The following is a 12,107-nucleotide window of genomic DNA, read 5'->3' as shown; positions in this document are numbered from 1 at the left end:
GGAATATCGTTATATTAAAGATCGTTATATCGGGGTTCTGTCCCATACATTTTACTGCCACTTTTGCCGGGACATAGCATATTTATCTTTATACCGGGGATATCGTTATATCGAGGATCGTTGTATCGGGGTTCCACTGTAATAACATTTCCCTATCGCACGAACCATCCACCCTCCCCCCTCAGTTGCTACCTGTACCAAACCTGTACCCCTACAAACATCGAACGCACTCGCCTAAGCTTCGATTACCCCTAGTTTTATGTATTTCCTTGTTCTATATGGTGACTGATCTTTCTCATTTCGGACTTGTATGTTTTGTATGTTTGGAGCAGTCGTGGCTCTAGCCAAGCGGCTTTCGGAGCGAGAGGTCCCAAGTTCGATCCTTGGTGACTCAAAACGTCTGTTTCGACTTTCCTCTAATCCTTGTAGCTATTGTTGGTTTTCACTCACGTGATCAACAGCCATGTTTTTCAACGAAAACAAAAGGAAGCGTTTGCATAATAATAGAGTTAAATTCCCGGAGGATTTGGTCGGGGCACCAACATGGCGGTCGTGACGTCATGTGAAAACCAAGAATAGCTTTAAATACCCTTAAAACGGAGCACTGACAGAGGGGGCGGGAGGGGGCGGGTAAAGGGCGCGCCGTTGGCTTCCATTGATACCAGCCTCGTAGCAGTGAAGGAACTACCGACGTTAAATAAAGTTACTTGACCTTTTTTTACCAATTTTTCTTGACGTTTTTTCTTTATTACTTTATTTCCGTCAATTTGCAGCAATATGCAGTTGGCATTCCCGATTTCACTTGATCTTATTTTGCATTTCGCATGTATCCCAGCAATATATTTAACAAAAAAAGAACAGTTAATTGGCTCCCTTGTGTTAAATTAATTCATTGTTGCTGGATCATTTTACTGTCACGACCATCTGTCCCTGAAACATTTTTCCGTTTGCCATCATTACCAAAGGACAGAAAGTATCGTTTTCTATAAAGGACGCCATTTTTCAAAGGTATGTTGTGCCATTTTACTGTGACACCATTTGCCATACTTGTGAGAATCAAGTTCGAGTCGATAGAGTAATTCTTGTTTTCCTCCCAGATGGGACTAACAAGAAAATTAAAATGATTCAAGACATAATAGGTTTTAAATTTGTGCCAAGAATTTATAACTTTCTGTTAATCGGTTAAGGACGGGTACTGAAAAGTTTCACCATCGTCGAGTTAAAACCTGGAAACGCGACAGTCGTTTACGCTCAAAAGTAACGTTTTCTTTAGCACGCAAACGTAACAATTTCATCTTTCTCCTAATAAATGGAACGAAAGACCTAAACTGCTGCACGAACGACTTGATTCATAGCTAAAACCCGATCGATTCATGATAAAATGAACTTCTTCCGTTGGAGACATCTGTAAGTGATACCTTTCATTGACGTAGGTAAAATCCTCTGTCTGGTTGAATCCGATTTTACCGTTCTCACTCATGCTTATTCTCACGTTTTGCCAACGCGAGCTCATTCCTCGTCTATCTACTGGTCAATAAAAAGGTTACGACTCAGTTTTAAGTCGAGCATGTCGGTCATCTCAGATCATGAAAAAAATGTATAGAGGCCTGTACAACGGTGCCTATTCAAACCTGTTTTTGCCAAATTTGCTTCATTGACTACGATGACGTCTTTCAAATGCTCTCCACGAAAAAAGTCTTCTGAACCCGATGTTTTCCCTTCAGAGTTTTCAGTTTGTTAACCGAATCACAATAGCATGCAATTTCCTAGAACAAAGTCAAACGCTTGAAAGAAAACAAATTTCTATTACTAGTCTCAATAACCCCCCAAGGGCCATTAAAAAATCTATCGGATGCACGACACTAACTGTCTTCTCCTAAGTGCTCAAAATTAATTAGGTGTACATCAGCGAAATTTCGCCTTGAGGCACTGAATTTTTCCTTGTGTGAATGTTTTCCAATTAGGAAAGGTGTGTATTTTCGTTTTTGGGGGTTCAACGGAGATTATTTGCAATTTTCAGTTACAGCCGACAACTTACCAGTGATGTTACATCTCACCGATAAGAAATAAACCTCATTAATATATACCACACAAGTGAATAGTGCTTTTGGCGCGCGCTGATTGGCTAGCCCGGAGGTGCTTATCCAAGTACTATTCACCTCCACTTCGGTGAATAATTGTTAATTATATGCTGATAACTGATTTGTCATAGATATGTTTCAACTCTGTCTTACCGGTTAAGATATAAACGGTCGTATGTCGGGGACACCGTAAATTTAGTTCAAAACAACGCCAAACTATATTCGTTTCCCTTTTTCACAGTTTTCCGGGATGAAGTTCGCCCTCAGGTTGCTTTTTTTATACATCTACGTTGCTTGGCTTTATTGGCTCCCGGAGGGCAAGCGGGAAAACAAAGTCGCTCTAAATCAACATGGAGCAGCAGCTGAAGTCATCTGGTGCGAAGAGGGGAGCTATGTGCTGAACAGATGCGAGGAGCGCTGTGAATGTCAAAACGGAAAACCAATCAAATGTTTCCGCGTGCGCAAGGAGTTCACAAAAATGGATATCATGGAGAGGAAGCGGTATATCTACGCTTACAAAACTGCATCGGTGAATCCTTATTTCAAGCTGGATTACGAAAGGCTCGTCGCCCTGCATATCAATGCTCCAGACCAACTGCTTCACCATACACCATTCATCTTCCTGCCGTGGCATCGATGGTTTTTGGTTAAGTTTGAGAACCTTCTGCGCAGGATCGACTGTCGCGTGACCGTGCCTTATTGGAACTGGAGCCGGGTTGCTAACTACTGGTGGAGAAGTGCTGGGTATACAGACATCTGGAATTCGGGAGAGCATGGACTCGGGGGAGACGGAAATTATTACGATCACTGTGTTGAAGATGGGCCGTTCAGCAAAGACAAATGGCATCTCCTAGACGTTTCAGGAGGGGGATGTCTGCAAAGAAAATTTTCGCGCATTTCCTTTACCGGAAACGCTCAGCACGTGAAAAGAACTTTAGCGCTGCCGTTAAACGATTTTCTGCTATTCGAGAATACAGTTCGCGAAAATTACCACAGCGATGTTCACGACTTCATCGGAGGTACAATGTGGAGTTCATCTTCTTCCTCCAACGCACCAGAAGTGATGTTTCATCACTCATTCCTGGACAAAATTTGGTTGGAATGGCAGAAAAAGGGAGAAGATTACAAGAATGTATTTTATCGAACATTGCCAAACTATACGATGCCCGGATCAAACTATTTTGCCTGGCAATGGACGGATTCAAGTAATTTACCAGGCCAGGTTCAGGTTCTGTACGAAGAGTAATTGCAGAGGGTGAAATTCCTAATCTAACTCTAACACTACAAAACATTAAAAATTAAAAGTATCAATATAAACGAACTATCGCTAAGCTTAGATTAAGGGGTGAACTGTCATCGACTTAACGTATGAAATTAAGATGGCTCAAACCGATTTCAACAATTTGCGGGGTAAGGTCTTAGTTGGAGGATTAATTTTACAACAAGGTTTCACATTGAGGTAAGGTATTATGGTACCAAATGAAACACCAATCATTTACTTAACAAGATGCACTCATTAATGTGACTTAATTTAATAGGTTTCCATGGCAACAAAAGAGCCATCTGAAAATGCCCTATTTTTGGGTGAGCGTTATTTGGGATAGACGAAAAGGACCATCATTTCCTTTTTCAGTTCGGTTACATGAAGATAACTCTATACTTAAAAGCTTTCTTGTCAATTAATTTGAAAAAGCACGCTATTAAGTTCCAAGATTTTTAAGGGACATGAAGGTCGATAAGGATGAACATGGACCACAAGCGACCTTTGCATCATTGATAACTACTAGACCATCGAAACAAACCGCTGAGCAATCGCCAGCTTTCATAATATTTAAATAGATACCCATCACCAAAATTGAAAGCTAACCGGTTTAAAATGGGTGTTTGACTTAAATACTTGTAGTTCAGCGCTGTTCGGAATGGGTTCTTTGAATTAAACACTGTTGATCATCGCTATATACGAATACTTGAATACGGTGCATGGAAATATTACGTTGGTGACCTTCTAATCTACGTACATCGTGTAATTGTCACGAGATTTCCAATGCCGTCTATCCCTGAAAGCATCAACCTATAAGATAAAACTCTCTGTAAAAGTTAGAACAAAATTCTCTCTAGCAGATTCATAGCCACCTTCAAAACTTTTCATGATTTTTATCTTAGCCTGCTAATCACTTTTCAGCAATAAAAAATGGGGTCACAGAGTTCGTTTCTGAGATGTAAGCATTTAAAGAGAATTTATAGGGAGTTTTTAGTTGGGTTTTTGTTGCCATGGTAACCTCAAACATCACATCAATAAGTGCATCTTGTTAAGGGTGACTTCAATCCTTTCAAATAGTGCATTCGGTTAAAAGTGTTAAAACTGGTTTGAGCCTCCTTAAGTCAATAGCGACCTTTAGATTGGAGTATGAGGACGACTACCAGTACGAGTTCTCAGTTCTGAGCACGGGCATTTCGAAAATTTTGGTTCTTTAACCCTAATGCACGTGCTCAGTACAGAAAACTAGTACTTGCACTCCAATCTGAAGTTGGCTAATTTTACGTTGCATACATACGTGTACTTTCATGGCGCATAGAAGACAAAATACCAAAAATTCAGGAAGTTTCCAATCTATGCGTCTTTGATGAGGCCGCATTTTTGTCCCTCTGACCGACCTATGTTTTTGAGCTTTCAAAAAAAAGAAACGACATAAGAAAGGAAATGACTTCGTAAAACATTTTTCAACTGTTAATCTGAAATTTAAACAACGGTTTTCCCCGTAGAGATTTTTTGTTTCAACTTCTACCCAGAACAGGAGCGAATGACTAAGAGCGTACAAGTACATTGTCTTTGTGGACCAAGTTATTTTTACATTGATTTTCCCACAAAACTACACCTTTCCAGCTAATCACAAGTCTAGCATGAAAAATTAGTACCCATGGGATTAAGAATGGTCACTCGCGCAAGCCAGATCGTATTTTAAGAATTCGCCTAAAAATCGCTTGATCTTTGCAAACGCTCTAACGTAGGCCTGATGGACACGATACCGGACGAATTTTAAACCTGTTGAAAAATTTGACCGGCCATTTTGTTCGCTCGGAACCGTGCCATATTTTCGCTCTCTTCACACAGAACTGACCAACCGGATTAAAGTTTAACCTTTGTCAGTGGTTTTACCATCTCTTCGTGAGCAGAGATTTACTTTACGAAATCCAAAATGGCGTCAAGAAAGAGAAACTAACGATAGTAGCTGAGTTACCACGCATCCATGTAACCACGCCTTTGTCGTGCAAAAATTTAGACGGCCAAGGTGTTCACAGCGTGCCGGTTAGATTTTCGACCGTACCGGCTAAAAATTCGTCCCTGATTTATGCCTTCAAATTTTTAAACGGCCAGGTGTCTAAATTTTCGTACGTTTAGAATGGTTCCGTGTGAACGGAACCCCTAAATGCGCGAATTTTTAACTGGTAGAAAATTCGTCCGGTACCGTGTGAATCGGGCCGCAGACCTAGTATTGGAGCCACAGCAGCGGCTTTCTGTCCGCATGGGAGGAAAATAGGGAGTTTAAGAAACCACGAGGGCTACGGCGACGAAAACGTCACTTCAAAATACAAGTCAGTGAGCGAGCTATTCTAAGTATTTCATGATTATTCCATCTTGTTTACATTACTCAAGACAATATGGGCGAAGTGCCCTAAAACTGGATTGGTACGGACAGATCTTAAGAAAAGAGTGAGAGTGAAACATGCGCTGTAGTTTGTCCACGTTGTCGTCAAAACCGTAGTTTTGACGAGTACGGGAGAGAACTGTTTAAAAATGCTTGCCGCACGATCATTTTGGTTTATTCAACCAATAACATTCTTGCTTTTTGTTGTTGTCGTTGCCATAGCCGTAGCCGTGGCCGTCGTCGTTTCTTAAACTCCTTATTAGGGACTTTAAGATCTACGACGCGACGGCAACGAAAACGTCACATATTTTGCATATTTAAAGACGGTGCCTACTATTGTTATTGCGCATATGTTCTGCGCATCTCTGAGATACTCGGATTTCCTATCGCCGATGCTTTCTAATACAGGGATATTTTTGCGCGGTTTAAAACTATCCGGAGAAAGTAGATCTTAGTAAGTACTCTTGGTATCCAAAAGAAAATTAGGGGCCACCATGCATTTTTCAGAGATAACTAAGTTTCAATTTGAGAAAGAAGGCCATACATAGCTTTGTATTTTAAAGCTTTTTACAAATATTGTTCATGAATTATCTTCGAAAAATGCGTGGTTACCCCCAATTTTCTTTTTCGATTTCAATAACACTTGTTAAGATCTGCATTTCCAGCATAATCATAAACCGGGGCAAAAATAACTTTGAATAAACAGACACCATCCTTAATGAGCAAAAACAATAGCTATGCACACTCTGCACGTGCAGTTTTCATTTTTGTACATTCCTTTCACGTTTTCGGCAAATCTGCGACGTGAAATGACCAATTCTCAAGTTTTACGGAGAACGTGAACACAAGGCAGCGAATTTGAATTTTCTGTCGTAGCTTCAACACCGCACCTCCTAAATCAGTTCCTGGAAAGTTTTCGATGGTGCTTAAATAAAGCTACCAGTACTCGTCATCTGACTCATCATATTCACTGCTTTCGTCCAACATAAACTCTTCCACATCCCACTCGTCCCAGTCAGTTTCCCTCAATGCATTCAGGACTTTATGCCTCAACCAAACAATCTGGAAATCCACAATAAGCTCAGTTGGAAGGTCATATGCTTTCAGTAAATGCATAACCTCCCTTGAAGATGACTGTCCGAACGTATTCCCTGCAAACTTACTGTCTATAAACGCTCTTGAAGCAAGTTGTGTCAATTTACAAGTGGTTTGACCAAACATCATCAAAACTAAGTCAGTTCCAAAGTGGTTCAGGTTGAGTAAGGGCACTTTATCCCCCGCATTGCCCCAAGATGCATGTTCCAGAAGCTCTGTTAAAATTTCCTTTGTGGAAAAATAGCCTTTATCTACTAGCAGTGCCACTTCTTGACAAATCCCAACCACACTGTTTCGACCAATGGAAGACCAAGGAATAAATGCCGCCAGCAAGGGTGATACATATCTGTAAGTATTTCAAAAATAAAATACAGTGTATTGTACTCACGAAAAGCATAAATCCACTTAGTTAAACTACCACTGAACAACTAATTGAAGGCTACAAATAGCCTCTTGTCGTCTTTATTCCCAGTTCACCCAGAAATAAATTCTTCACGCTTACAACTTGTCCCTGTTTTGTATTGTGTGATAAGGAAAGAACGAAAAAAGATTCACTCTCTTCCTACTGAAAATGAATTATTTTGCTTTTACAAGTGGTATAAACATAACAACTTTCTTTAATTTTCCAGACATGTTTCGACGGTACATCCGTCATCTTCAGTGTTACATATTTTGAAATCGCCGTTGAATTTAAAGCGCGCGCGATCTTACAAACTTTGTTACATTGCATTGTCAATATTGCGTATTAAATCAAAACAGAACAAAACAAAAATTTAAATGAGTGACGCTTAGTTCCTTACAGGGAGAGAGTCAGGTTAATGTCTTTCACCTGCTGGTTGAGATCGGGCTTCTCCCATTTTATATACATGGATTCCTTAAGCTTCACTTGGTACTTAGTGGCTGCAGAGTCCAGGATCTCGAAGCAATCCGGTGTGCAGGATGCTTTACAAAACTCTGAACTCTGCAGATGTTTAAAAACGTTCGAAGATCTGTCTGAAAGTAAGTGCTCGCGCACTCGTGTGGAGAAGTGTCGGCTGGTTTCACCAACATAACAAGCATTACAACTTGCACACGAAAATTTATAGACCACACGCGTGCGAAGCCCTACAGGGACAGCATCTTTCACATTAAAAAGATTCCTGACTTTGAAAGTAGTGAAGACTAACCTTATATCAATAGGTTTACATAACCGATTAGCAAGTTTGCATATACTCCTCTGTGCCGTGACTGAGAAGTGCCCTACATAAGGGATTTTAAAGAAAAACTTAGGTGTTTCCTGGGGCTCGATTCCTGAATGAGACTGTGTTTTCCCTCCCTTGACTGCTGTCTGAATATATTTAGAAATATATTTGTTGATAAGGTTCTCAGGGAAGAGATTCCTCCGCAAAATGACAGACAATTTTTGAAGGTCAGTATGGAACCCCATCCAAGTGTTGTTTATCTTAAAAGTTCTATCAATCAAGGTTTTGATTAACCCAATTTGTAGGTAAAGGGGCAAAAACTGAGATAACTGGTGAGCCAACCAAAATATGTAACACTCAAGATGACGGATGTACCGTTGAAACATGTCTGGAAAATTAAAGAAAGTTGTTATGTTTATACGACTATCTATATTGTTGCTGCTATCTAGACCTTTTACAAGTGGTGTTTACAACAAGTGGCTGTTAATGAAAAAAACAATGATAATAAGGATGATTGCTTGTTTGCACGATCTTTCTACTGTACTGTGTTTGCCTTCCAAAAACACCATTTTTTGCATTGTGCCAACCACCATAAGCTAACAGTTCAGGGTAAATTGAGGAACTGTGGATGGTTAGTGGTTTATGTAGGAAATGGAGAAGCTTTGCCACTGTTGAATACCATTGTGGCATGAATAAAACAAAAAAAAAATGAATTGAAAGCTTTCATTGGTTCCGTGGGGATTGCCTAGCTGACAAATAATATTTTGTTTGACCATGCACCCACTGATACAGCACCACAGTTCCTTTAAAAACCCTTCATTCATCAAATCTTAATAATTATGCCTAGAAGGAAGTCAATACAAAAACTTACTGAGGATGAAGATGCACAAGATTGTTAATTTTCCTTTATACAATACAATACATACTTAATTGACCTCTCCCCATAGGGGCTTTTCAGGGCCAATGAATCAACGAAACAACAGAACACAACAACTACAACTGTTAAGAATCCCAACTGGCCGGAGGCAAACCAGTTGGCTATTTACAAGTGCAGCTGGGAAGTTGAACCAGGGACTACCAGGAACAAATTCAGCGAGTGGTCAGAGCGGGTCTTGAACCCGGGATCTCCGGATCTCAAGGCAAGCGCCCTAACCACTGGGCCACACTGCCTCCTCGAATATCAAATGGTTTGATAAAATCAAATTATTATGATTACTGTTGTGATCACAGTGCACAGTTTATTGCTTAGAATGTTGCCATGATTTGACAAAATAATCAAAATAAAAAAAACAGTCCCTTGAGATGGCACCCTGACATTTACCTTCCATCAGGACCTAAACCACGTAAACTGGGATCAGCTCCACGATCAAGAAGAATCTTTGCGACTTTTAAGTTTGCTGACTGCATAGCATAGAACAGTGCAGTTCTGCTGTTTATGCCACAATGGTCAATCTTGGATGAAAACAAAAAAAGTTTAATTCAGTAAGAGGTACGGTCTTTCTCTTTCAGGTTAAAGGAAGATGAACCATTGGCCTATTTGCCACATCTCAAACAACACTTCCTGTGGAATTTCAAAGAATTCACACACTGTTTAATGAAAATGGGCGACAAGTCATAGGGACCCATCGTGGCGGTATCTCTTATTTCATTCCCTAAGCACCGGAAGTCCTGCTCGCTCATTCAAAATTATCCATGCAATGAAACATTCTTCAAACTCAATGAGACAAATCCCAAACTCGACTTGATTTGCTTTGCTAATGACCATCCAGGTACTGTAAAAAATTTAATCACAACAAACTACATTTGAAGAACTACCTTAACATTTTCAAAAGACAGCAAGAAATGCACAGCCTCGCTGATGTCATAGAAAAGACAAGGTCCTTGTTCAATGCCATCCCTCCAAGGCAGTGGACAGCAAACAGACATCAATGGCGTATTGCCTTGACAGTCACTGGCCATGAGATCAGCACCATTATCACATAAGGTCTGTGCCATACGCAAATCCTTTGACCTCAACAAGGTTGTGTGCAGTGGTTTCTTCATTTCTATGTCTCGAACATTCACCTGGGCACCATGTCCAGCAACAACAACAACCAAACTACATTTATTAATTCTTCAGTCAAATCTCCAATGTATTTTATGGTCTTTCCATTAAGTGACAGCACTTTATGAGACTCCACTGCCTTTCCTGATATAGCACTGTCCTTGTTTGTCACAAGGTCGTAAAGGTTAACCACACATTGAAGGGGTGAAGTTCCTGGTCCAACATACTCTGCTCCACATGTCTGAAACAGCACAAGAACACTTGTTTATGAAGAATATAATGGTAAAGAAGAAAAAAAGAAAATCTCACAGCACAAAGGGTCGAAGAAGGTTTTGTTTGTTACAGTTGTTTTTTGGGTGTGACGTCAAAATTCTTCTTTCTTTTTTATTCTTGTACCATCACTTCACCCCTTTCTGCAGCAAGCATTCAACTGTCTACTTCACAACTTACAACCCATCTATTGCACAACAATTGGATGAGATTTAGCAAAAGGACAAAGTTTGTCTAAAAAATCAACATAACACTGTCACCCATTTTGTTCAAGGATGATGATAAATCAATACAGACCTCAGGCATTCTCATATTTGGATCTGCACCTTCAAATAGAAAATATATATTGATATTGAAAATTAGTTGCTAAAGAAATACTTAATTACACTGAACAATGTTGGGCCATTTATTGGGGCCCATAGTGCCAATTGTGTTATGCTGAGTACCTTCGAGAGCTCCTTTGAAGAAGTCAAAATACAGTAGAGGTTATGGTAATACAAATTAGTGGCAGGGTATTTACACGTAGCAATTTGGCAAGCAGAATTGATGTGTTAAAAAAAATTCTGGAGTGGATTTATAGTCACTGTCACAATTTTGGAAAAAAATAAGTTTTAACTGTATAAGGGTTTAAAGACTAACCCTAGGAAAAGAAATGCATCAAAATGATCACGAGTAATTTGCAGCAGTGGAAATTGGGCAACATGATGTCAACACAAGCAATAATGTAATAATATATTGTAGTTGTAAATTTCTTTTCTTACGTACGTTTTTATTTTTCACAACCGTTAACATGCATGGACAAAAACACTACACTGTGGTAATCTACGTTAATTATTAAGGTAGTTCAAACCAGTTTCAACAATTTCCAGGGAATGTCCTATGACAAGGATTGACTCTGCAACATTGTTTTACATAACGGAAACACTATTTGCAGCTTAACAAGATGCACTGATGATTATGATTTAAGTGGGCACCATAGCAACGGGAAGCTGTCTAACAACTCCCTCAATTTTGGTATTCACCAATTGAAATTTAAAACGCTTTTGGAAAAAAAAAATCTCCTACCCAATATTTCTTGAGGTACTTTCGTCTTAACTTTCGCAACTGTCGTAGGTAAAAGAGGAGAAGAAAACGCTTGTCTTCAGAGGCTACCATTTCTTTAGAGGGCGTCAAATTAAACAGTTACTACCTGCGATTTCCTTAAGCTTGCCTTTTGGCGCCAAATTCAGGATGGCAGGTATTTACGTACGTTCAACGTTTTAACGCGATAGAGGAAGTTTCCAACGTGCGGTTTTTTAAAGCACATTTCACGTACGAAATATAATTTTTAAAATAAGCTTACGGGACACTGGAAACCACCACTTTTAGCTGGGAAATGCAGATAAATGTGACGTAAACCTAAATTATCTCCCCTCAGAATTCAATGACTTATCTCGAGGAAAGTCGCATAAAAGAAAAAGTCGCATAAAAGAACCCACACACTTGTCGAAAAGAGTAGGGCATGTAGTTCCCGGTGTTGTGGTCTGTCTTCTGTGGTGCATCATGGTTGGGAGGGTAAATGCTCGGAGATATTAGCTACACCAAGCTACTCTAAAATCCGAGGGAAAAGAAAGATATATGATATATGATATGACGCCGAGTCTGGGAATCGAACCCGGGCCACATTGGTGGTTGGGAGGCAAGTGTTCTCACCACTGCACCATCCCTGCACCTCAAACCCATTGTGACTGGCACAGCGGTCGAAACAACCAACAAAAGTGTTTGGAAAAGCACAGAGTTTCGATAACAT

The 12,107-nt window shown here is 39.9% G+C and overlaps 2 protein-coding genes and 1 pseudogene across 2 annotated transcripts in view; 1 reads left to right on the top strand and 2 right to left on the bottom strand.

Moving 5' to 3' along the window:
* LOC137994356 (uncharacterized) overlaps positions 1–1,448 on the bottom strand; it is a 10,871-nt gene extending 9,423 nt beyond the window's left edge. Inside the window, exon 1 of the mRNA XM_068839931.1 lies at positions 1,419–1,448. Within this exon, the coding sequence (XP_068696032.1) occupies positions 1,419–1,425 (7 nt within the window). The 5' untranslated portion in view covers positions 1,426–1,448. The remainder of the gene's footprint in view (positions 1–1,418) is intronic.
* On the top strand, positions 971–3,332 carry LOC137994357 (tyrosinase-like). The gene is made up of 2 exons (XM_068839932.1): positions 971–1,008; positions 2,323–3,332. Exon 2 carries the CDS (start codon positions 2,332–2,334, stop codon positions 3,325–3,327), a length of 996 nt encoding a protein of 331 aa, XP_068696033.1. The 5' UTR covers positions 971–1,008; positions 2,323–2,331; the 3' UTR covers positions 3,328–3,332.
* A 3,308-nt stretch (positions 3,333–6,640) lies between these two features.
* Positions 6,641–12,107, bottom strand: LOC137995100 (uncharacterized; annotated as a pseudogene).

This window comes from Montipora foliosa, chromosome 3, assembly GCF_036669935.1.
Source record: "Montipora foliosa isolate CH-2021 chromosome 3, ASM3666993v2, whole genome shotgun sequence".
Classification (NCBI taxonomy): domain Eukaryota; kingdom Metazoa; phylum Cnidaria; class Anthozoa; order Scleractinia; family Acroporidae; genus Montipora; species Montipora foliosa.
Note: the sequence above shows the minus strand (reverse complement) of the source record. Positions and strands in the feature narration are given on the sequence as shown.